Consider the following 22,359-nt stretch of genomic DNA (forward strand, 5'->3'; position numbering starts at 1 on the left):
AGATCGGTTTGGAACGGTGGTCGGTATTTGAAGAATCTTTGTGTTTCGTTGGTTTTGGTTGAGTTGTTGGAGTTCACTTGTGTCTTGCATTGTAAGAGATGGTGATCAGACCAGGGGACTGGGCTGTATGAAATGGATGTATCAGAGAAATAGCTATTAGTGAAGATCAGGTCCAGTGTGTGTCCAGCTTTATGTGTGGGGTTGTTCACTTGTAGGTTGCAATTTAGACTTGATAGCATGTCTAGAAGGGTTTGGCAATTTTGTGATCTGGGGCTGGCATCCGTATGGAGGTTGAAGTCGCCAAGAATGATCGTTGGTTTTTTCATGTTGATGTTTGTTATTAGGAATTCGAGGAGCGGGGAGATGTCGTTATCTAGAAGTTTGGGTGGGCAGTAAACTAGGCATATTTGCAGGTTTTGAGAGTCGAAGAGAGCTATTTCATATTGTTTTGGGAGGTTGTGAGGGATCACTTTCATTGAGAGATGTTTTTTTATGAGAAGGAGTAGACCACCTCCTCTTCGGGATTTGCGAGGGATTGAAAAAGTATCGTAGGCACTGTTATCTGGTTGGTTCAGTAAGACTTGATCGGTATTTTTGAACCAGGTTTCAGTTATGGCAATGAAATCGGGGTTTTTTTCTTGTAGTATGTCAGATATTAATATGTATTTTTTGGTTAAGGATTGAGCATTAATGAGGAGGAAGGTAAGACATAGTATGTTTTTGATATTTTTCATTAGTGGGATGTTTATTAGGTGTCTGTGTCTGTTCTGATGATGTGTTTTGGATGGTGTCGCCATCTTTGGAGTGTCTGTTTGTTTTTGTTTGTGGTTAATGGTCTAGCCGGCAGATGCTTGGTGGTCATAGGAAGTGCAGGAGGAGGATGTTATGAGGGATTTTGAAGTTGTAGGAGCTCAGACTGAGATACTGGGTTAGATCAGGATGCGTGCTGGAGGATGATTGATGAGATCTGGATGGGGGTTGGAGGGAGTGTGATGAGATCTGGATGAGTGCTGGAGGCTGATTGAGGTCTGGATGATGAGTGCTGGAGGCTGATTGAGGTCTGGATGAGTGCTGGAGGCTGATTGAGGTCTGGATGAGTCCTTCATTTCCTCTATGTTTGTTTTGTCAGTTTGTCTCTCTCTGTATGTCTCTGTAGTTTTCTTGTCTTTGGGTGGCTTTCAATATGTGTCACTCTGTTTAGGATAATATGTTTGGTGTGACTGTGTGTCTGGTGATGGATCTTATAGTGAGGATGGTGGTATTGGTGGTGGTGGTGGTGGTGGTGCTGGGTGTGGAATACGTAGCGGTGGGAGATGTGGTGCAGGTGATGGGGTGGGTAGCTTGGTGTGAGTGGTGATGGTTGGAAGAACAACTAGTGCTATAAATGTGCGGATCCTATGGGAGCAGCATATAGGTAGGAAGAGACAACATATATCTGAATTCTGTGACAAAGCTAGCTTCCCATCTGTTTTGGGGGCAAAAGATTACATACATATAGCAATCAGGCCACCTGCAATGCCAAAGGTCTCATAACAATGTTTCTAGTCTGCTGCATGCTACATAACCTGACAAAATCCCATGGCTTGCCTCCCCTAAGGGTGAAGGTAAACAACAAGAGATCTAGAAGAGGAGAATGGGGAGGAGACAAAACAAAAAAGAGAAGGAAAAATGGAAAAGATACAATACCAAGGACACGATGATGCTGTCTTTTTTATGAATACATTGATACAGAGACATTTTTATGATGATTCTCCATTTATTTACATAGTAATATGTCATTTATGTTGTGTTCCGCACTCGAGGTTGTCCACGGGCGCGGCCCCCTACCTCGTCTCCCGACCGGACTCACGGCGGAGTCAGGGCCGACTGCCCTGTGCCGGGCTCGGCACCTCTGCGCGGCGGCGCGGGCCTTCGGGCTGGCCATCCGAATCGGAGCCGTCCCTGCTCCTCCCTCGTGGCCGCTGCTGCTCTCCTCCGCGGCCCGGATCCAAGATGGCCGCCACCATCCTTAGGCGCGAGGCTGCACCTCTTTGCTAGATTTAAAGGGACCTCGTCCCTTTAATTGGCTCCAGCTGATTCCCATCCACAGGGCCAGAGGAAGTATAAAAGGAGACTTCCTCTGACCATTCCCTGACTTGGCAACATCTCCTGTGAGAGTTGTTTGAGTCTGCTTGCTTCGGTGAGTTCCAGCGTCTTGATTCCTTGTTCTAGCCTGTCTTGGTTTCCTGGTTCCTGACTTTGGATCGGCGAGCGGTGATTCCTGGTATTGACTTCGGATCAGCTAGCGGTGATTCCTGGTATTGACTTCGGACTGGCAAGTGGTGATCCCTCGGTGTGTGACCTCGGACTGGTAAGCGGCAACCCTCTGGCACTCGACCTTGGACTTCCTTCTGACCATCGTCTCCAAGGGCCCACCTAAGTCCCAGCGGCCCGGGTCCCTACGGGCTCCTTCCGGGGGGACCACGGGCTTCCAGGGGTGGAGCTCCAATCAGCACTTGCACCGTACGTTTGCTCCTTGACCTCTCAAAGGTCCACCTAAGTCCCAGCGGTCCGGGTCCTTACGGGTTCCCCCCGGGGGGACCGCGGACCTCCAGCGGTGAAGCCACATCTTGCTCCCCGACGTCACGACTCTTCGTCAGCCTTCACAGTCACACCTGTCTACAGTGCCATGGGTCCACTGGTCACATCTTCAGTTCCTACCTCGCCACCCGACGGGAGAACCTACGGATCTTCCGCCAAGGTATTCCATCCTCCCGTCTGCCCAAGGATCCACAAGCCTGAGCATAACAATTTATTTATATCCTGCTTACATAAGAAGCCCTAAGCAGAGAATAAATTGAACATAAGATTTTAACCACATAACAACATAAAATAAATACAAAAATAAACAAGAAAAATATTCTATTATACATAAAAATTAAATTAAATTAAATTAATTTAAATTAAAGGCAGAAAAAACAAATGGCTAACAATGGACAATCACAATCAATGTAATCATAAGTACAGTGACTTCCTCAATATTCTCATATAAAAATTCATGTCTTAAAATAATAGGTCACGTGCATTGGAACGAGTGATGTGTGTTTTACCTTATGCCCTTTCTTCTGGCAAGATTATGGGTATCATAAAAAAACATTGGACATACTCATTTATCAAAATGCGCTAAGGCGTTTTCGCATACGTTAAGGGCTTATCACATGTGAAAAGCGCTGTTAATGCATGCGAAAATGCTTTTAATGCATGCGATAGCACCATATCGTATGGTGCGATGCAAATTTTAAAAAGAGGAGGAGTTAAGGGTGGGCTTTAACATTTTGTGAAGCCCTATTGCACAGCTGTAATGCTGATTTTAGCTACAACTTTTTCAGGAGTGTTAAGCTGTGTGATAGCTTGCTGTATTGCCCTTTGTGAATTTTTTTGTGGATGCTGGTTTTGGTAGTTTGAAGCTCCCCCCCTGGGGGGGAAGAGAGAGAGAGAGAGAGAGAGAGAGAGAGAGATGTTGCCCAGGTTGAGTCTCTTAAGCTAGGTTGAGAGAACATTGCACAAATCTCATCTTTCGGTGAGTTTCCTCACTCCGAGGGTCATCAAATGGTCACAAGAGAGCACTGTTCTGTTCATACGTCTCACATTGAATGTCAAAGTGGCCCCTAACCCCCTACACTAATACCTAATAGAGATGTGAATCGGAACCGGAATCGGTTCGGTTCCGGTTCCGATTCAAATCTTATAATTTTTATCGTCCGGCCCGATTGTTTTTTTGTTTATCGGCTGCGCTCAATCCGATAAACAAAAAACCCACTCTGACCCTTTAAAACTGACCCATTAGCCTCCCCCACCCTCCCGACTCCCCCCTAAAAAGGTTTTAAAATTACCTGGTGGTTCAGTGGGGGCGCCGGGAGCGATCTCCCACTCTCGGGCCGTCGGCTGCGCTAATAAAAATGGCGCCAATGGCCCTTTGCCCTTACCATGTGACAGGGTATCCGTGCCATTGGCCGGCCCCTGTCACATGGTAGGAGCCCTGGATGGCCAGCGCCATCTTTAAAAATGGCCGTGCTCCTACCATGTGACAGTGATTGGTCCCGGGGCCCCCACTGGACCACCAGGTAATTTTAAAACATTTTTGGGGGGGTCGGGAGGGTGGGGGAGGCTAAGGGGTCAGTTTTAAAGGGTCGGGGTGGTTTTTTTTTTATCGGGCCATCGGCGCAATTTTTATTAGTGGCAGCCGACGGCCCGAGAGCAGGCGATCGGTCCCGGGGCTTCCACTGGATCACCAGGTGATTTTAAAACATTTTGGGGGGGTTTGGGAGGGTGGGGGAAGGTAAGGGATTAGTTTTAAAGGGTCGGGGTGGGTTTAGGGGTTGTTTTGGTGTGCCGGTTTTCTCACCCCCCCAAATAACTCCCATTAGTGGACACAAACCCGATTAATGATTTTTCACGATAAATCAGGGGAATTTCTATTGTATCACACTCTTTAATGATTTTTGACGATTTAAAAAATATCAGATGATATTTTAAATCGTCAAAAAATGATTCATATCCAAGCCAAACTAACCTCTCATCCACTCAAACACATCAAACACGTTTCCACAAGAGAACGTTCTTTTTCTATTGCCGATATCAACATCTGGAACAATATGCCTTTGGACTTGCGTCTCGAATCCTGCCACAAAACTTTCAAACAAAACCTCAAAACATGGTTGTTTGAACAGGCTTACTATCAATGATCAAGGACTAACATTAAAATTCAGTATACCTGTATTATTTTTCACCCGCTCCATGTTCTGGTCATATTCCTTTCACTCCCCATGTTTGGTTCACCCTGATAATTCCACTGTTCCTCTCTCCCTATCCATCTTCATGTTTCCAATTTCTATGAATCAACTTGAACTTGACATCAATGTTGCATCCAATAGATTAATGGCTTAAGTTACTCTCGCGGTTAATTATTTAAATTAAACATTCATGGTTGATTATAGTTACAGTAGTTATATTTTAATTTACTTAATCTATAAACTGTTATATGTAAAAGCTGTTTCTAACTTATATTTAAGTTCCTGTTTACTTTTGTATAATCTGTTTAATGTAAAGCCTGTTGCTAAAATTAATGTTTAATGTAAACCGAGGTGATGTATAACTATACGTACCGCGGTATATAAGAATCTCTAAATAAATAAATAAATAAATAAATATCCCTAATACCTAAACCTCTCCTTGAGTTACTAGGTTAGCCTCCCATAGAGATATAAATACTTATCTAGGGTCAGGGCATTATAGCTAGTCTCTCTCTCTCTCTCTCTCTTTCTCTTTCTCTCTCTTTCTCTCTCTCTCTCCCAGTGGTTGTATATAGCAAATACCACATTCTGGCACTTAGGTATCAGTGATAAACTCCCTAAAGCACACCTCTTTTCCCATCACATGCAATATTTACTGCATTTTGATAAATCCAGGCCATAGTTATGTGTTTTTGCTGACTTTCAGGAGTTTCAGATGTTTATTTTAAAACAATTACAGTGTTTATGTGATTGATTTTATCTGTTATCTCAATAGCTAGTGATATGGATAAGATTTTTAGACAAGGCTCTTACTACTTCTTTTACCTTACCATTAAACAATGCTAGCAATTGTTTGATTTGTCTTCAACTTTTTTTAATGGTTGGCATGCATTTTATCTGGGCTTCCAAGAGGTTATTTTAAAACAATATATACACCTCATTCAAACTATTAACCTTTACATCCATTTAGATTTTTTTAAACTAATGTCCTCATTCTATCATAGTTTCCCTTTTTAAAGGGATATGCTATCGCAGTAGTTTTACTTAATGTCCTCCCTCCAGTGATTGTCAAATTTGATTGCTTTATAATCACTATTGCTTAGCAGCCCCACCACACTAATCAACTTGTACTACTAGGTCATGCATTTCACTGAGGACTAGATCTAAAGTAGCTGCTCCTCTTGCTGGTTCTAGGACCAGCTGCTCCATGAAGCAGCCATTTATGGTGTCTAAACCCTAGAATGACCCGATGAGATACTGAGCCATTCAATACTGGGGTAATTGAAATCTCCTACTGTTATTGTGTTGCCAAATTAATTTGCCTTTCTATTTTAGTTAGCATTTCAAAGTCTGTTTCTTCATATTGGCCAGGCAGATGGTAGTATACATTTACTGCTATATTCTTACCCAACGTGTATGGAATTTCTATTCATAAGGATTCCATAATACATTGTATTTCCTACAAGATTTTTATCATGCTGAACTCTATTTATCCTTTGTATATAGTGCCACCCCTATACCAATCTGATCTACCCTGTTACATTGATAGAATTTATAACCTGCTATCACAGTGTCTTATTAGTTATCCTTTTTCCTCCAGGTCTCTGAGATACCTATAATGTCAATTTGCTTATATAATGCCATACATTCTAACTCTCCAATCTTAGCTTTCAAAAACAGATATTTTAAGGTATGTTTCACAAACAGATATTTTAAGGTATGTTTTTTTATTTGAATGTTTATTTCTGTTAGGCAATTTGTTATCTCCTATGAGTAGATGTTAATTATAAATTAGGTAGTGTTTAAGTATAGACTATAAAAACCTACAGGTTGCAGGACCACATCCCCAAATCATACATGTACCTATAGCACAGAAGCACGGAAATTCAAAACAACTTAATTAGTCATGTTTCTCTTGATGGTACTTCTAGTGTCTCCTCCTGCTCTGTCCCTTATAAATATCTGCAGATCTGGAAGAGAAGCTGTTGTAATCTGACGCTTCACTGAAGCCTCGAGTATACATAGGCTCTTCTCCAACCTAGCTGTTACACATAAAGCTAATTTATTGAGCTGCAGGCATTTGGAAAGCATCATAAATACTTTCTCCTGTATGGTAGCAGTGTGATTGTCTTCTCTTCTGATGGTAGAAATATGTTATAACTGAAAAAATCAATAAAGCCAAAACAAATAAACACAGAGTGTAAATAGAGAAAAGATGAGGTTTCCTTTAAAGATGATTTTTGTTCATTTCTGAAATGAATCTGTGTTGAACATGATGCAAAGTAATAATCTTTCCAGGGTCAGCAAAGTTCCTTGGGAAGATTTCTCAAGCACTACACGACTGATTATCACCATGTTCCTGATGCTGGCAGTTGCAATTGCTGTACTGGGAAACAGCTTGGTCATTGTTGTTTTTGTAATAGACAGGAAACTTAAAAGCCAAAGCAACTTTTTACTTCTTAATCTTGCAATTTGTGACTTTCTAGTGGGTAAGTTCCAATACCATGAAACTAAATGTTTGTTTTTACTTTATTCTAAAATGTACATGTATAAAAAAAACCAAGGAACAATATTGTCTACGGTATGCATCTCATAAATTATATTTTACCTTTTATTTATAAAATTAATATTTCCAGACTTATACTCTCATTTTTATTTGCAGTGTATACTGTAGTTGTGATATATTATTATTTACCATTTGGTTCATTAAAGCTACTTTATTGCAGATTAGTTATTCAAAAATCCATTTTGCAAAAAAAAAAAAAAAAAAAAGCCATGAACAGTAACTAAAAAGAAATGCATGTGTAGAGTATCAGTAATTGTGATTGCTTCTAGCTACTTGGATTTGTTCATAGTGACTGCTCATGTGTGTTTTTTTAGAGCTGCTGTCACTGGCAGATCTTAAATGAGTATTCAGTTATCTATCACAACAGCAGGAGCACTAGAAATTGGATTTTTTTCGGAGGAAATAAGCTTGTTCTGAAAATTATCCAGGAGTACTGCTTCTTGTTAATATGCTGTATTTGACATTTTCAGCTCCTCTGCTGCTTAGCAGCAGCAAATTGTTCTTTATATAGAGGAATATAAAGACAAAAGTACTTCCGTTTTATTTTAAACCATTTTACAGGTATTTCACTGTTAATTATTATACAAATTGAAATATCATTCAGCAATCTAATAATTGTAAGCAAACCTCTAAGATTAACTTAGTTAATGCAGACTCATTGCTCAAAAAAAATATAAAATAATACTTCTTCATCATCATGATTTTGTAAATTTATTTATTAAAAATATTTTATATTCTGTCTTCCTGGAAAACTGTCCAAAGCAGTGTAGCAGCTAATGAACCATTGGCATTAAAAATTGTATATAACCACAAACATTTACACTTTGACCTTTCACTAGTATTATAGCTTTTTATTTAGACTTGATAGTATAGGGCAATCTTCAATAGCCCTTGATGTTTGCAATGTACATGGGAACTTTTAGTCTGTGACATTGCGGCTGATTTTCTAAAGGAAACCATCCACATTTTTTCCTCTGAAAATTAGCAGTCACAGGAAACATTTATGAGCTAAAATTGACTCTTTTTAAATACGTATGCCACATATTTCAAATAAATAAACAATACATTACAGGCAGCCAAGCAGGGACAAAATAGCATGTGCACATTTGAAAATCCAATGCACGCATGCTATTCTCCTCCCAACCATTCCCCCTCAGGAATGTATCTTTTGAATCCAACCAAAATTACACACTCCATGGAAGCCCGTGTAAGAAAGGCAATTTTCAGATAGTCAATTTACTCAGGTAAATAGCTTTAAAAATTGTTGTCCTATTGCAGTTGTATTTTATCTCATTTCTTTTAAAGTAGCAACTCTCCTGAAAGGAAGGTGAGAAGTAGATTGAAATAGGCATTTTTCATGAGTGGGGAAAACTAAATAAAGATGAAAGTGGTGTGTTGTGTTTTACCAATGTCTTTTTTTTAGGGTCTTTCACGTTGCCCATATATATAAGCTATGTGCTAAATGGAAAATGGATACTTGGACGAGGACTCTGCAAACTTTGGCTAGCTATAGATTATCCTACCTGCTTGACTTCGGTATTTAGTATTGTGCTGATCAGCCATGATCGTTTTCTGTCTGTCACAAATGCGGTAAGTAAAACAAGGGATATAGCTTAAGGCATTTCATTTAGGCAGAAACATCAAGGAATATTTTCTGAAACAATTTTTCAGAATGTCTCCTAAATTATATGTTTTGAAGAACAACGTTAGTTCATAACTGTACTCACTGAAGAATGAAACCTGGGTCATTGCCTAGGCTGTCAGGTCTGACTGGACCTATTGCTGGAAGTTTCATGATATGATACAACCATCACAGTGTAAGCTTGTTCTAACATACTGATGAACAAGACATAGCAGGAATATGAAACAGGACTTTATTTATGGTTTTCCACCTTATTGCAGCTTGAGAAAGGGAATGAGGATAATTTCTTCCAAAAATGATCAGTAACTGAACAAAAGAAAGCAACTAAACACACCCAAGTGTCAGATTTTTCAAATCAACACACAGTTCTACTAAACTTAGTTCAAATAAACACACAAATGTATTACATAAACAACATTGAAAAATCATCAGCAATACTGTAAATCTTATTTCTAAAATGATAATTGCATTTACTTTTTAAATGGTATGTGTGTATTATTTTCAGTCAGTTTATAGTATCACAAAATGATTGACACATCTCAGATAGAACAAAAGGTGGTTGTCCTACAATTGAGGGCATTGTTCCTGTTGTCTTTCTTCTTAAGATATGTCATCGCAAATACTGGTTGGACTATATTCTGCAAGTATATGTGTAACTACTAAGAAGCTAATAACAGGAAACATTCTGATTCAAAGTAAAGTGTTCTTTTTCTGAGAGTTCTCTAAGAGCTTTCTCCATGCTTGCTTGTAGCAGCATGCATGATGTTAATCTTTAATTCTCAGAGGCTTCAGGACAATCCTACAGAGCTGGCAACATTATTCATGACCAAAAATTGATAATACTCTTAGATATGAATGTGAAACATAGAAGTTATAGAAGAAAAGAACCAAATGGTCCATCCAGTCTGCCCAGTAAGCCAATGGTAGCTTGTGCTGTACCTTGTAGGTTACCCCATGCTTATTTATTTATTATTTATTTATTTGTTGAGTTTTATATACCATCATTCGGTGAAGCCATCACAACGGTTTACAAGATTCAAAAGGTATTCTCTTAACATATGTGAATTAAGGGTATAACAGGATACATATTATAAACGTAAAGATATTCTTTTTTTATAGTCCAAAAGAAATCATTATCTGTTTCCCAGACCACAAAAGTCAGGACTCTTGTAGGTTGCTGTTTGAATCCAATTGCCCGTTACCCCCATTGCTTATCAGTTTCCCACACTAGCCCTCGTTGATTGCTCTTGAATCCAATTCCCTGTTATGCTTTGCTGTTGAAGCACAGAGCACAATGTTTGAGTTGCATCAAAGTATCAGTCTTATTGGTTAAGGATTATAACTGCCACATCAGCAAGTTACCCCCATACTTGATTCCCCAGACCATAAAAGTCAGGGCCCTCAGTTGCTGAATGAATCCAATTCCCCTTTTCCCCCTGCTGTTGAAGCAGAGAGCAATGATGGAGTTGCATTAACAGTATCAAGGCTTATTTGTTAAGGGTAGAAACCGCCACACCATCAAGTTCCTCTTTGCACTCTTTTCTTCATTTCCATCCTTTAGCCTTTAGGATTCCACAGTATTTATCCCATGCCCATTTGAATTCTTTCACTGTTTTGGTTTTCACAACCTCTTCTGGAAGGGCATTCCAGGCATCCACTACACTCTCCGTGAAAAAATATTTTCTGACATTGGTTCTGAGGTGTCCTCCTTGCAGTTCCATTTCCTGACCCATAGTTCTACTGATTTCTTTCCATTGGAAAAGGTTTGATGTTTGCACATCAATAAAACATTTTAGGTATCTGAAGGTCTGTATCATATCAGCCCTGCACCTTCTCTCTTCCAGGATATACATATTCATATCCTTCGATCTCTCCTCCCCCTTTCTGATACTGACCCCACACCATTTTGTTCGCCCTTCTTTGGACTGCCTGCATCCTGTCTCTATCCCTTTTGAGATAAGGGCTCCAGAACTGAACACAAGGACCTGTACAAGGGCATCACCACCTCCATTTTCTTATTGGTTATTCCTCTCTCTATGCAGCCCAGCATTCTTCTGGCTTTAGCTATCACCTTGTCACATTGCATTGCCATCTTTAGATCGCCAGACACTATCACCCCAAGATCTTGCTCTTGGTCCATGCACATCAGCCTTCAATTTCATACCTCTCCTTTGGATCACCACATTTTCACCAGGTATTGATCCTTGTGTTCCTCTTTTTGGGATCCTTTATATTTCCTGAATGCTGATCTTTTTGCCCTTAATTTTGCAATCACCTCCTTTGAGAATCAAATTCTTTTCTTTTTCCTTGAACTTTTGTTTACTTTTCTAACATATAGATTTGTTGCCTTTGTAATAGCTCCTTTTAATTTAGCCCACTGATGTTCCGCCTTGCCCATTTTGTCAAAGTTGGTATATTTGAAATTTATAACTCTTATAAATCAACATATATTTACATGGTATTGGAACCGATTTGTGTCATTCAATCAACTCTAATTTATTTCTGTACAATAAATGATTGTAATACTATTTTATAAATTGCACTCCACTTTGATGTGCTAAATGAAAGGTGGAAAATCACTTAATAATTGGTAAATAAATAAAGTACCTTTTATCTTGAAGGTTTGCAGATATTGGAAGCTCCCTTGCCATGGTCTGCCCCATACCACCTGTCATCCCTTCCAGTCTCCCCCCCCCCCAACATGGCCTAACCTAACCCAACATGAGAACATCTTCGAGTCCTCCAGCCTCCAGCACCTCTCCCTCCCATGTATTATTGTTATTATTATTATTTTTTTTTATATACCGACATTCGATCTCAATTGAGCTTTCACACCGGTTTACATTCAGGTACTGTAGGTATTTCTCTATCCCCAGAGGGCTTACAATCTAAGTTTTGTACCTGATGGATTGCCTCTTATTACATTTGTAAAACAGAGTAATGTATAATAGTCAAAATATAGTAAACAGCTAACAGAGCAAAACTATCAAAACAAGTTAATATCAATAATATATACAACCAACAATAAAATAGCTTCATAAAATATAAATTACTAACAAAATAAAACTAGTAGAACAAGTGAATATCAATAACATATTAAAATTTAGTAAAATATAAAATATATTAAAAACTGTAAGATAAAAATAAAATAAAATGCTGAAGTAAGAAATTAATTGCAAGACTGGACAGCAGTATAAAATAAAAGTAGGGTTGATTGGAATTAGTATGGGGATAGGCTTGCTGAAAAAGATGAGCCTTCAATGTTTTCCTGAATTTTAGGTATTCCCTTTAGGTTCACAATCTAAGATCAGAATTTTGACCTACACAGGGCTCCATAGATTTGTGATTTGTAATTTCAACCTACCTGATATTTTTTTTGCTATATTGTATATTCCTTTGCATGACTCTCGTTCAATAAACAGATTCAATAGAAAACATAGACCTATATATTATATACAGCATACTGCAGCATGACATAGATAAAAATAAACAAAATCCAAAAAAGAAAATGCCAATAGTTTGAAGGTGTTGACAAGGTAAAGATCAGAATTAATGTAATAGAAAAGCAGACTTCAACAGAAGAGAAATACATTTCAGGGATTAACAAATACAACTTTATTAGCCAATGTTTTATCTCACAAAACAGTTTTATCAGAGTGCTAAAACCTGGTTCTGAACAGCAGTAATGTTCTCATCTACAGTTCTTCACTAGGCCACTAAGGACTGCAGGGTGCAAAGTGCCTGAAACTTTGCTTCAAACACTTCACTGTTCTTACTGGTCCTTAATAGATTGAAAAGAGGCTATGTTGTTTCTTAAGTATCTAGCTATTATGCTTAGGATGAAAGTTGTTTTTATATTTTTTTTGTTTAATTAAGTAGAGCGTTTCAGCACAGTAGGGTTGGAAAAGACCAAAAAAAGAAAGGCACAAGGAGAAGAGCTTCTTAGACTGCAAGGGGATGGGATGGAGTGAGTGAAATATGAAAGTTGGTTCCAAAATTAGTTTAAAATATGATGACAAATAAGGCCCATAAGGCCCATCTAGTCTGCCAAAGAGAAGAAGTAAAAGTATGAAGATGAAAATCTAAAGGTTTGACATGAGGTGAAATATTGATTTGTAATATGAACTAGTGAGGAAATAAAACAAGGGAGGTAGGGGTGGTAATTGTCAAACCAGCGCGCAGACGCACATTTGCACATGTCGGCATGCTCCCAGGGACGCAGCCATTTTATAACTTGCGTGAATATATGCGCATGTGCTATAAAAACGTCTGGCCAGGTGCTCATGTACACCTTATTTTAAGTGGGCAGGAACATGGGCTCACAAATCCTGCTTCTATGTATATATTTAGGGGGTAATTTTCATAAGGATTTACACGTGTAAATGTAACTGCTATTGTAGCAATTTTCAAAAGCCATTTACTCAAGTAAAGTACACTTACATGAGCAAATCCTATGGACAATTCATGGCATATATTGTAGCAATTTTCAAAAACCCACTTACACGAGTAAAGTGCATTTACTCGAGTAAAATCCAGTTTTAAGTGAGTAAATGCTTTTTAAAATCAGGCCCTAAGGCATTTTATATACCGTTGTTCCAAAAGTCAGCAGCCATACAAAGTCAACAATCCTATTTTGAGTCATCGTTCATATACTTGGTCAACATTTATATTCTAGGTTACCACAACAGCAAATCAGATTTTAGGTGAATACATCAATATCAAGTTCATGTTAACTAGGGGGCTATGATAGTGGTTTGCAATCCATAATTTCTATTTAATTGTCCTTCAAATATTTATCAATGAACAGTCATGTTGCAATTTACATCTTTTCATTACTTATTACTATGATTTTTGATAGTGAAGATATTGGCATATTGATATTTTAAGTTAAATCATATGCATTTCTGAAGAGCCATGTTTTCAGCTTCTACTGTGTAAGGGGGTCATTTTCAAAAGTGCAATCACTAAATGGGGGCAAAGTCGGGGCGGAGTCGGCCCCAGAAGAGGAGGAGTCGAGGCGGCACCGGGGCCGACGCTGCGCATACATCGCTGGTGGCGATAGGTAAGGATCCTTATCGCCGCCAGTTTCGCGACGAATAACTACACCTTTTATGGTGCAGTTATTTGGTGCAAAAGCCGGCAGCCAGTGCACCGCAGTGGTGCGATGGCTGCCGGCTTTCTCAGGCCCACCCCCTGCTTCGCCACCCCGCCCCCCGTTTCTGCCGGATTTTCTAAGGTCTGTGATCTTAGAAAATTCAGCTCTAAGTTAGGGGATTTTAAAAGGGGCGCGCACCTACGCCATTCCAAGTTTACCAATTCGTCCACAAATTCACCCAGTTAACAGCTAGGTCCTCCAACCCCCCACCTGGTTTGATAGCCTACACTCCTCAGTTATCCCAGACCCTTTAAACTCCTCAGAAACGGCTTGATCCTTTTATTTTATAACTTAAACATCATTCGTAGCAGAAGTAAAGTTACTCAGCACGGGACTTTGGTGCACGCAAGGCGAGAGTAAGTAATTATGTGCACATCTCTTCTCCAGGCCCCGAAACGCCCATGCCTGCCTAGATCATGCCAATTCCCCTTGGAAACCTTTGCGATATTACGTGTGTATCTGGGCGCATTTTAAAATACGGGTGGAGTGCACGGGTCCGACTTCTTCATGTATTCCTTAATTGATGCACGAGCCGGGCTTTTAAAATTCACTATAAAGTATGTAGTGTGGGCACTTCAAAGTGTTTTGGCAAGCTGTGGCCAAATTCATGAATATAACTGGTGACTGGTAACCAGTAACTATCTTTAATGAGGATTCTGCTGTGAAAAATTCTATTGTTTTTATTATAAACTCATTTATTGTATTGAGGCCACCAAATAAAGAACTGAAGCAGCAAAGGGCCCCGCCCCCTCCTGATATCACAAACTATAAAATTGAGGCAGCTTTTTCCTTCTCTCCTGGCAAGAACAGTAAATATTGGTACAGCTGAGCACAGTTCTGAATGGGGATTGGTCTTTTCACTGACATCTGACGCAATCAGAGCCTGGTGGATCAGAAGAAGGAAAAAGCCTTCAAAGGATGGTGAGAGAGAGGCACCTCAACTCGCTATAATTTTGCATTTAATGGGATTGGGAGAATGTACCTCATCAGCTAGAAGTTTATATTTGATGGGATGGGGAGGGGAGGGGGGCTTCCTTGGCCTGCTATAATTTAATATTTGATGGTTGGAGAGGGGAGGAGTTCAGTTGCTACTGCATGCATTTTTTGTTTAAACCAATATCGCATAAGACCACCTTTGACCGAGTTTCCTGGGTAATTTTATTCAGGTAAATTTAGCCAAATATATTCAGCGAGAGACTTGTCCTGCTGAATATTTGATTAACGATATTTGGGTAACTTTTTCTGGATAACTTTGTCACTGACTGGCTTACTCAATATTGACCTTAAAGTTCCTAACATCAAATTATAAATTTCATGCATAATAACCAGTTTGTGGTTTTATACTTTCATTTTGTGGTGTATAAAAATAATTTTAATTTTATTTACTTTACTTGTAGGTTGCTTATAGAGCTCAGCAAGGAATCACAAGTCGTGCATTTATAAAAATGTTTATAGCATGGATCTTATCTTTCCTTATATATACACCAGCAATATCGTGCTGGGATATTATAGTGGGCTTCAGTGTTATTCCAGATGGGGAATGCACACCTGAGTTCTTCAACAATAGATATTTCCGTTTCTTTGCTTGCAGTGTAGATTTTTTCCTGCCTTTCTCTGTCATTATTTATTTTAATTTAAATATATATTTCACTATCAATAAACGTAAAAAAAGTAAGAAAAGTCATATTGACAAAAACAAAATGAAGACCAGCAATGAAGATTCAACATCAGGCGTTTTCTATGTAACAACTGATGGTACAGAAGTCTACATGTCATCACATCTTGATGTGGGAGCACAACAGAAGAGACCAAATTCTATTTTGTGTTTGAATTCTAATGCCATGGAGAAGAATAGCCAGCTTTTTTCTGCAAAGCATAGAGGAGGCAATCACGATTTCCCCCTGAGATCTGGAGCAATTACAAACAAAAATACATCCCACACTTCAAATATATCAAGGGAGAAAAAGGTAGCAAAATCCCTTTTATATATAGTAACTATTTTTTGCATTTGTTGGTCCCCACTCTCATTGCTTCTGATCATCCGTGAATTCTGTAATCTAACGTGCATCCAACCAGTTTGGTATGAAATAGCAACATGCTTCCTTTGGCTCAATTCAGCAATTAATCCATTTCTCTATCCTTTTTGTCATCCAGCCTTTAAAAATGCATTTAAGGACTATCTGTTCTACAGACAATTCCATCACCACTCAAATCAATAATTATAAAGATCTAAATACTAGCAAAAAATGTAATAAAATGAATGAGGATGGCTGAATGGCTTAGCAAATGGATGCTGGCAAATGGAAAACTTTTGCCTCAATATCACCAGTTCAAATCTGGATCAGACTAATGGTGGTTCAAGTCATTAGCATAGAGTTGCCACCTCATCCAGGTCAACCTGAACAGTCTGATTCCATCCTGGTCTTGCCCCACTGGATGCATGGAGTTGTAGTTCTGACTTTCCTAAGAAAAGGACTACACTTTCATGAATGCAACAGGGCAACAACAGGATGGGATTAGCCTGTTTGTGATTTGAACTGAGAGAGGTAGGAAGCCTAAATTAACATCTGAAAGCTGATCACTGTTCTGTGTAAAATGATTTGTGGCCTCAATCCAGTACTCATCATCAAGACATATCTATGTAACTATTGGTTCACAGATCTTGGGGTTTATTTTTAAAAGGTTTCCATGATTAAAATCAACATATATTGTACGTGTGTAAGTAACGTGTGTATTTGCATATGCTACTTTAGAAATATCATGAATATGCTCATACTTGCGGTTTCACACCTAAATGTTACCAGGAGTGGGATTCATAGGTTTGTGCATAAGTTGCTATTTTGTAAGCATTATATACATACATTAACAAACTTGTCTGTATGCTTTTACACCTGCTAAGGGAGTGGGATTACATTAGATTTTGCATACAGTTTTGGGTTGAGAGTTTTGGGTTAAGTGGTGATGGGTGGGGGGGAGAGTGGTTCAGGATGAAGTGCTGGATAGTCTGGGTGAACGGCTGGAAATGTCAGCAAACTGGTAATTCCAAGTACATGCAGAGTGTGTCATGTAACGCTATAGAAATGTTAAGTAGTAGTATTAAGTATTAGGGATGTGAATCATTTTTTGACGATTTAAAACAATCGTCAGATATATTTTAAATCGTCAAAAATCATTAGAGCCGCGATACAATAACAATTCCCCCGATTTATTGTCAAAAAATTGTAAATCGGGGGAGGGGGAGGGCGGGAAAACCGGCACACCAAAACAACCCTAAAACCCACCCCGACCCTTTAAAACAAATCCCCCACCCTCCCGAACCCCCCAAAATGTTTTAAATTACCTGGGGTCCAGTGGGGGGGTCCCGGCACGATCTCCCGCTCTCGGGCCATGGCTGCGTTAATAGAAAATGGCGCCGGCGCTACCTTTGCCCTGTGAGAGCTACCTTTACCAGTGAGGGCAAAAGTAGCGCCGGCGCCATTTTGAATATTGGCAATACGGCGCGAGTGCAGGAGGTCGCTCCTGGACCCCCGCTGGACTTTTGGCAAGTCTTGTGGGGGTCAGGAGGCCCCTCCAAGCTGGCCAAAAGTCCCTGGGGGTCCAGCGGGGGTCCGGGAGCGATCTCCTGCACTCGTGACATTGGGTGTCAGGAACCAAAATGGCGCCGGCGCTACCTTTGCCCTGTCATATGGTAAGGGCAAAGGGCCACCGGCGCCATTTCTATTAACGCAGCCATGGCCTGAGAGCGGGAGATCGCGGGAGATCGCGCCGGGACCCCCCCACTGGACCCCAGGTAATTTAAAACATTTTGGTGGGTTCGGGAGGGTGGGGGATTTGTTTTAAAGGGTCGGGGTGGGTTTTAGGGTTGTTTTGGTGTGCCAGTTTTCCCGCCCTCCCCCGATTTACGATTTTTAACGATTTAAAAAAAAACCCCAAACATGAAGATCAGATTTCCCTCCCCCCCAGCCAAAATCGATCGTTAAGACGATCGATCACATGATTCACATCCCTATTAAGTATGTATTTTCAGAATTAGAGTACACACATTCTTTACAAAATACATGCCTCTATGTGAAACTCAAGGTTATCATGCACACATGTGACAATTACTTTATATTTGTACTTTTATAAAATAGAGAAAGTATGCATTTGCCTGCATTACTAAAATATGTGTATACTGAAACATATGGGTATACTTTTAAGAGACCCACCACATAGTTTAGAAAATGCTAGCATAAATATCTAAAGGCCCACTTACACTCGCATTTATTGACTTATGCAGACAACTGAAAATTTTGCTTATTATGCAGTTAATTTTCAAAGGAGCTTTTTTGTGTAAAAATAGCACATACACGTGTAAGTAGCATGTACTTGCAGATATGCTATTTTATAAATGTAGAAGTTACTTGCTTATTTTCCATTTCGTGTGTACATTTTCACCAGCAGAAAAAAGGGCAAGGCTAAGGATGTTCTGGGGCATGGTTTAGAAGAACACCTGATAGTTGATATCGTATAAGAGATATAAGCATATACAGTACATTATGTTCAGGGTGAAGTACTAGAGTGTCTAGGTGAACTGGAAATGGACTGGATGAACTGTCAGACTTATCGATGTACTAGCAGTTCCAAGTATGAGTATTTCCAAAATGGTATACATGCATACTTTATAAATAACCTACCGCTGTGTATAAATGAGTGTTATTACATGTACAGGTTATATATGTGCATATGTTTATAAACCAGATAGAGAAAGTGTGCGACTCCTTGTATTTGTAATATTTGTGTATACTGAAATATATGCATATTCTTTTGGAGCTGAACCTCAGGATAGTTTATAAAATACAAGTATAAATCTCTGCACATGTAAATGCTTTCCCCAGATAGGTTTGAAAGTTAAGCTTCCTGATTGCTCCTTACTAATGACTTTTCAGCCTCATCTAAGACATGAACTTTGTGAGTACAAAAGTTTATTGAAATGTGTTAGATATTGATGCAAGTGATTTACTTAATTTTTCTGCAGCTTCTTTCCCATTCGGCATTGATTGACTGCTTCATGAACATTAACATTCACTGTAAAAATTGATAATAAAAAAAAAATGGTGCGCCAATCTGCTTTTATAACTTTTATGTAGCACTTTATTACTTTCATCACTCCTTCCACCTGACACTTTCTTCTTCCCATAATATTTTCCCTCCGGATTTTCATTCCTCCATCCCTCGATGTTCTCTATCAGGCCTCTCATCTGTCTCTCCCACATGCTATACTCTCTCCTCCCTCTACCCACCTCCCCCAAATTGTCAACCCACCTGCCACCTCTCTCATCTTTTCTCTCAGCATTTCCCCTCCAGCTTCATGTGGGAATCCTGAGACAAACAGGGCAGTGATTGTTCAGCAGCCAGTTGGAGTGGTATGGTGGTGAACAAATGAAGGCAGGTTCTTAGAAGGAGGAAAGGAGAAGGTTTTCTGGTGTGGGGTTGAGGATGAGGGATGTATTCATTGGTCCCAGGTATTATATTTGTAAAAAAATGTCTTTTGCTTGTAAAAAGTATAGGGAGTGTTTACTTCCCATAAATATATTTGTGGTCCTTGGCCTGACATGGTATCAAATTTCAACATCATTGCTTCGGGGGCTTCTTTCTACAGTGTCAATTTTTCAAATTCTGAAATCATAAAAAAACAAACCACAGAGGGAATAGATACATCCTTTGAATTTACATAAAATCACTAGTAATTGTAAATGCTATTTCAGAAATGTCCTTAAGAATAAAATGAGTGTTGGTTGTCAACCCACACATTTAAGGACACCTGCAAATACTAGTGATTAGAGATGTGAATCAGAACCGGAATCGGTTCAGTTCCGGTTCCGATTCAAATCATGCATTTTTTTTCGTCCGGCCCGATCGTTTTTTTTTTTTATTGGCTGCGCCCAATCCGATAAACAAAAAACCCACCCGACCCTTTTAAAACCGCTCCCTTAGCCTCCACCACCCTCCGACCCCCTCCAAAAACGTTTTAAAATTACCTGGTGGTCCAGCGGGGGTCCCGGGAGCATTCTCTCGCGCTCGGGCTGTCGGCCAAAAACAAAAAACCCACCCTGACCCTTTAAAACCACTCCCTTAGCCTCCACCAACCTCCCGACCCCCCCAAAAACATTTTAAAATTACCTGGTGGTCCAGTGGGCCCTGGTAGCGATCTCCCGCTCTCGGGCCATCGGCTGCCACTAGTAAAAATGGCGCCGATGGCCCTTTGCCCTTACCATGTGACAGGGTAACCGTGCCATTGGCCGGCCCCTGTCACATGGTAGGAGCACTGGATGGCCAGCGCCATCTTTAAAAATGGCACGGGCCATCCAGTGGACGGCCGGCACCATCTTTAAAAATTTTAAATTTAAAAATAAAAATTTAAAAATTTAAAAAGTCCTGTTTGTAGCTCTTGAGGACTGAAATTGGCTACCCCTGATATAGATTCATTCATCCTGGGAGGAGAATTAGAAAGCTGAAAACTGCAGCCAGCAGATAATTCCCTGACTTTTAGCTCTCTCTGGCTACTGGACAAATAAAGCAGAAATTAGTCCTGTCAGGAAAAAATTCCAGAGAGTTGGCAACCCTAGCTAAGTCTGAACGTGTGGAAAGCAATCCTTGTTAACCAAGTAAATGTATCCAGAAAACTTTAACTTTAACTGACTATATTCAACATACAGCCTGTTAGGTAGCTGCAAAATAAATATTAAAAAAAAAAGTGCTTATGGGCATACAGGCCCAATGTCCGACACTCCACTCCGCTATATCACTAAATTGTACTGCTCCTTACACCGTCCAGCATTGTTTTGACAGCAACGCCAAACGCTGACAGGCGTGGCACGATTGTACTGTGCTCTAGGTGAGTGTAGGAGCTTTGTTGGGGGGAGGGTGTCAGGTAGGCTGGGAAAGTTCCTTTTGGTGCCTCAGATGGGAGGAGATGGCCAGGAGAGCAGATCATTTTTTTGAATTTGGATGGAGTGCAGGAGATTGGGAAAGCTCACTGGGGATAGGCCCACAACCTTTTGTAAATCTTTTAGGGGGTGGGGTGAGGGGATTTCAGCACATCTGTAATTTAGTGGGCTGGGGGCGGGGTGATTGGGCTTAGAGGCCCGTAACCATTTAAAACATTTTTTTGTTTTGCAGCCACTTAACCGACTATGAGTTTATATCCAGTAAAGTTAAAAGTTATCCAGGCATATGTAACCAGAAAACCTTAAACCTAAATGATTATACTCAAACATAGCTGGTAAGGTTTGAAAGTTATCTGGGTAAGCTTACCAGGATAACTTTAGGGGAGGATATTTAGTGGGAGACTTGTCTTGCTGAATATCTGTGATGCTGGATAACTTGTTCTCTTGCTGCTTTTCGGAAAGTTGATCTCATAACTGCTACATTACGCCATCTGCCATTGAAAACAATGCATCTCATTACCTCCTATGGGTAGAGGTTGAGCATAAATAGATAGTGGTTAATTACAGACCATATAAATCTACAGGCTAGAGGTTCGAGCCCAGTAACACATCCAAAAATCTTATAATTAAGCTATAGCTCATAGTATAATACAAACAACAACAAAAAAAAAGCAAAAAAAAATTAATTAGCCTTGTTTCACCTGATGATAATTTTGGTATCTCCTCCTTGGAGTCTCCTCCTGATCTACCTCTTATAAATATCTGCAGATCTGGAAGAGAAGCAGCTGTAACCTGACACTCCACTGAATCGTCAAGGATTCCTGGGCTCTTCTCCAACCTCACTCTTACACATAAAGCTAATTCATTGAGCTGCAGGCATTTGGAAAGCATAATATATACGGTACTTTTTCCTCTATGGTAGCAGCAAGATTATCTTTTCTTATGATGTGGAAATATAACTCTGAAATAAACAATATGTCCCTAGAAAATAAATAGAGAGTGTAAAAAGAGAAAAGATGAGGTTTCCTTTAAAGATGATTTTTGTTCACTTCTGAAATGACTCTGTGCTGTACAAGATGCAAAGCAATAATATTTCCAGGGTCAGCAAAGCTCCTTGGGAAGGTTTCTCAAGCACTACACGACTGATTGTCTCCGTGTTCCTGATGCTGGCAGATGGAAGTGCTGTACTGGGAAACAGCTTGGTCATTTTTGTTTTTGTAATAGACAGAAAGCTAAAAAGCCAAAGCAACTTTTTACTTCTTAATCTTGCAATCTGCGACTTTCTAGAGGGTAAG

At 39.7% G+C, this 22,359-nt stretch overlaps 2 protein-coding genes across 2 annotated transcripts in view; both read left to right on the top strand.

Annotated features, from left to right (window-relative positions):
• The first annotated feature begins 1,252 nt into the window (after positions 1 to 1,252).
• Positions 1,253 to 21,855, top strand: LOC115083369 (histamine H3 receptor-like). Its single transcript, XM_029587169.1, has 5 exons — positions 1,253 to 1,332; positions 7,071 to 7,261; positions 8,762 to 8,928; positions 15,533 to 15,806; positions 21,833 to 21,855. Exons 1-5 carry the CDS (start codon positions 1,253 to 1,255, stop codon positions 21,853 to 21,855), a joined length of 735 nt encoding a protein of 244 aa, XP_029443029.1.
• Positions 21,856 to 22,140: 285 nt separating this feature from the next.
• The window catches only part of LOC115083370 (histamine H3 receptor-like), a 36,869-nt gene continuing 36,650 nt past the window's right edge, over positions 22,141 to 22,359 (top strand). The window contains exon 1 of the mRNA XM_029587170.1: positions 22,141 to 22,354. Coding sequence (XP_029443030.1) covers positions 22,141 to 22,354 — 214 coding nt within the window. The remainder of the gene's footprint in view (positions 22,355 to 22,359) is intronic.

This window comes from Rhinatrema bivittatum, chromosome 2 (assembly GCF_901001135.1).
Source record: "Rhinatrema bivittatum chromosome 2, aRhiBiv1.1, whole genome shotgun sequence".
NCBI lineage: Eukaryota > Metazoa > Chordata > Amphibia > Gymnophiona > Rhinatrematidae > Rhinatrema > Rhinatrema bivittatum.

What these genes read in the sequence shown, in the direction of transcription:
- LOC115083369 (XM_029587169.1), top strand. Translation starts at nt 1,253, where the DNA reads ATGGTGGTATTGGTGGTGGTGGTGGTGGTGGTGCTGGGTGTGGAATAC. An exon ending in AATTTGTGACTTTCTAGTGG is followed by an intron (nt 7,262 to 8,761) that starts GTAAGTTCCAAT and finishes TCTTTTTTTTAG; the next exon opens with GGTCTTTCACGTTGCCCATA. An exon ending in TATCAATAAACGTAAAAAAA is followed by an intron (nt 15,807 to 21,832) that starts GTAAGAAAAGTC and finishes AAATATCTGCAG; the next exon opens with ATCTGGAAGAGAAGCAGCTG.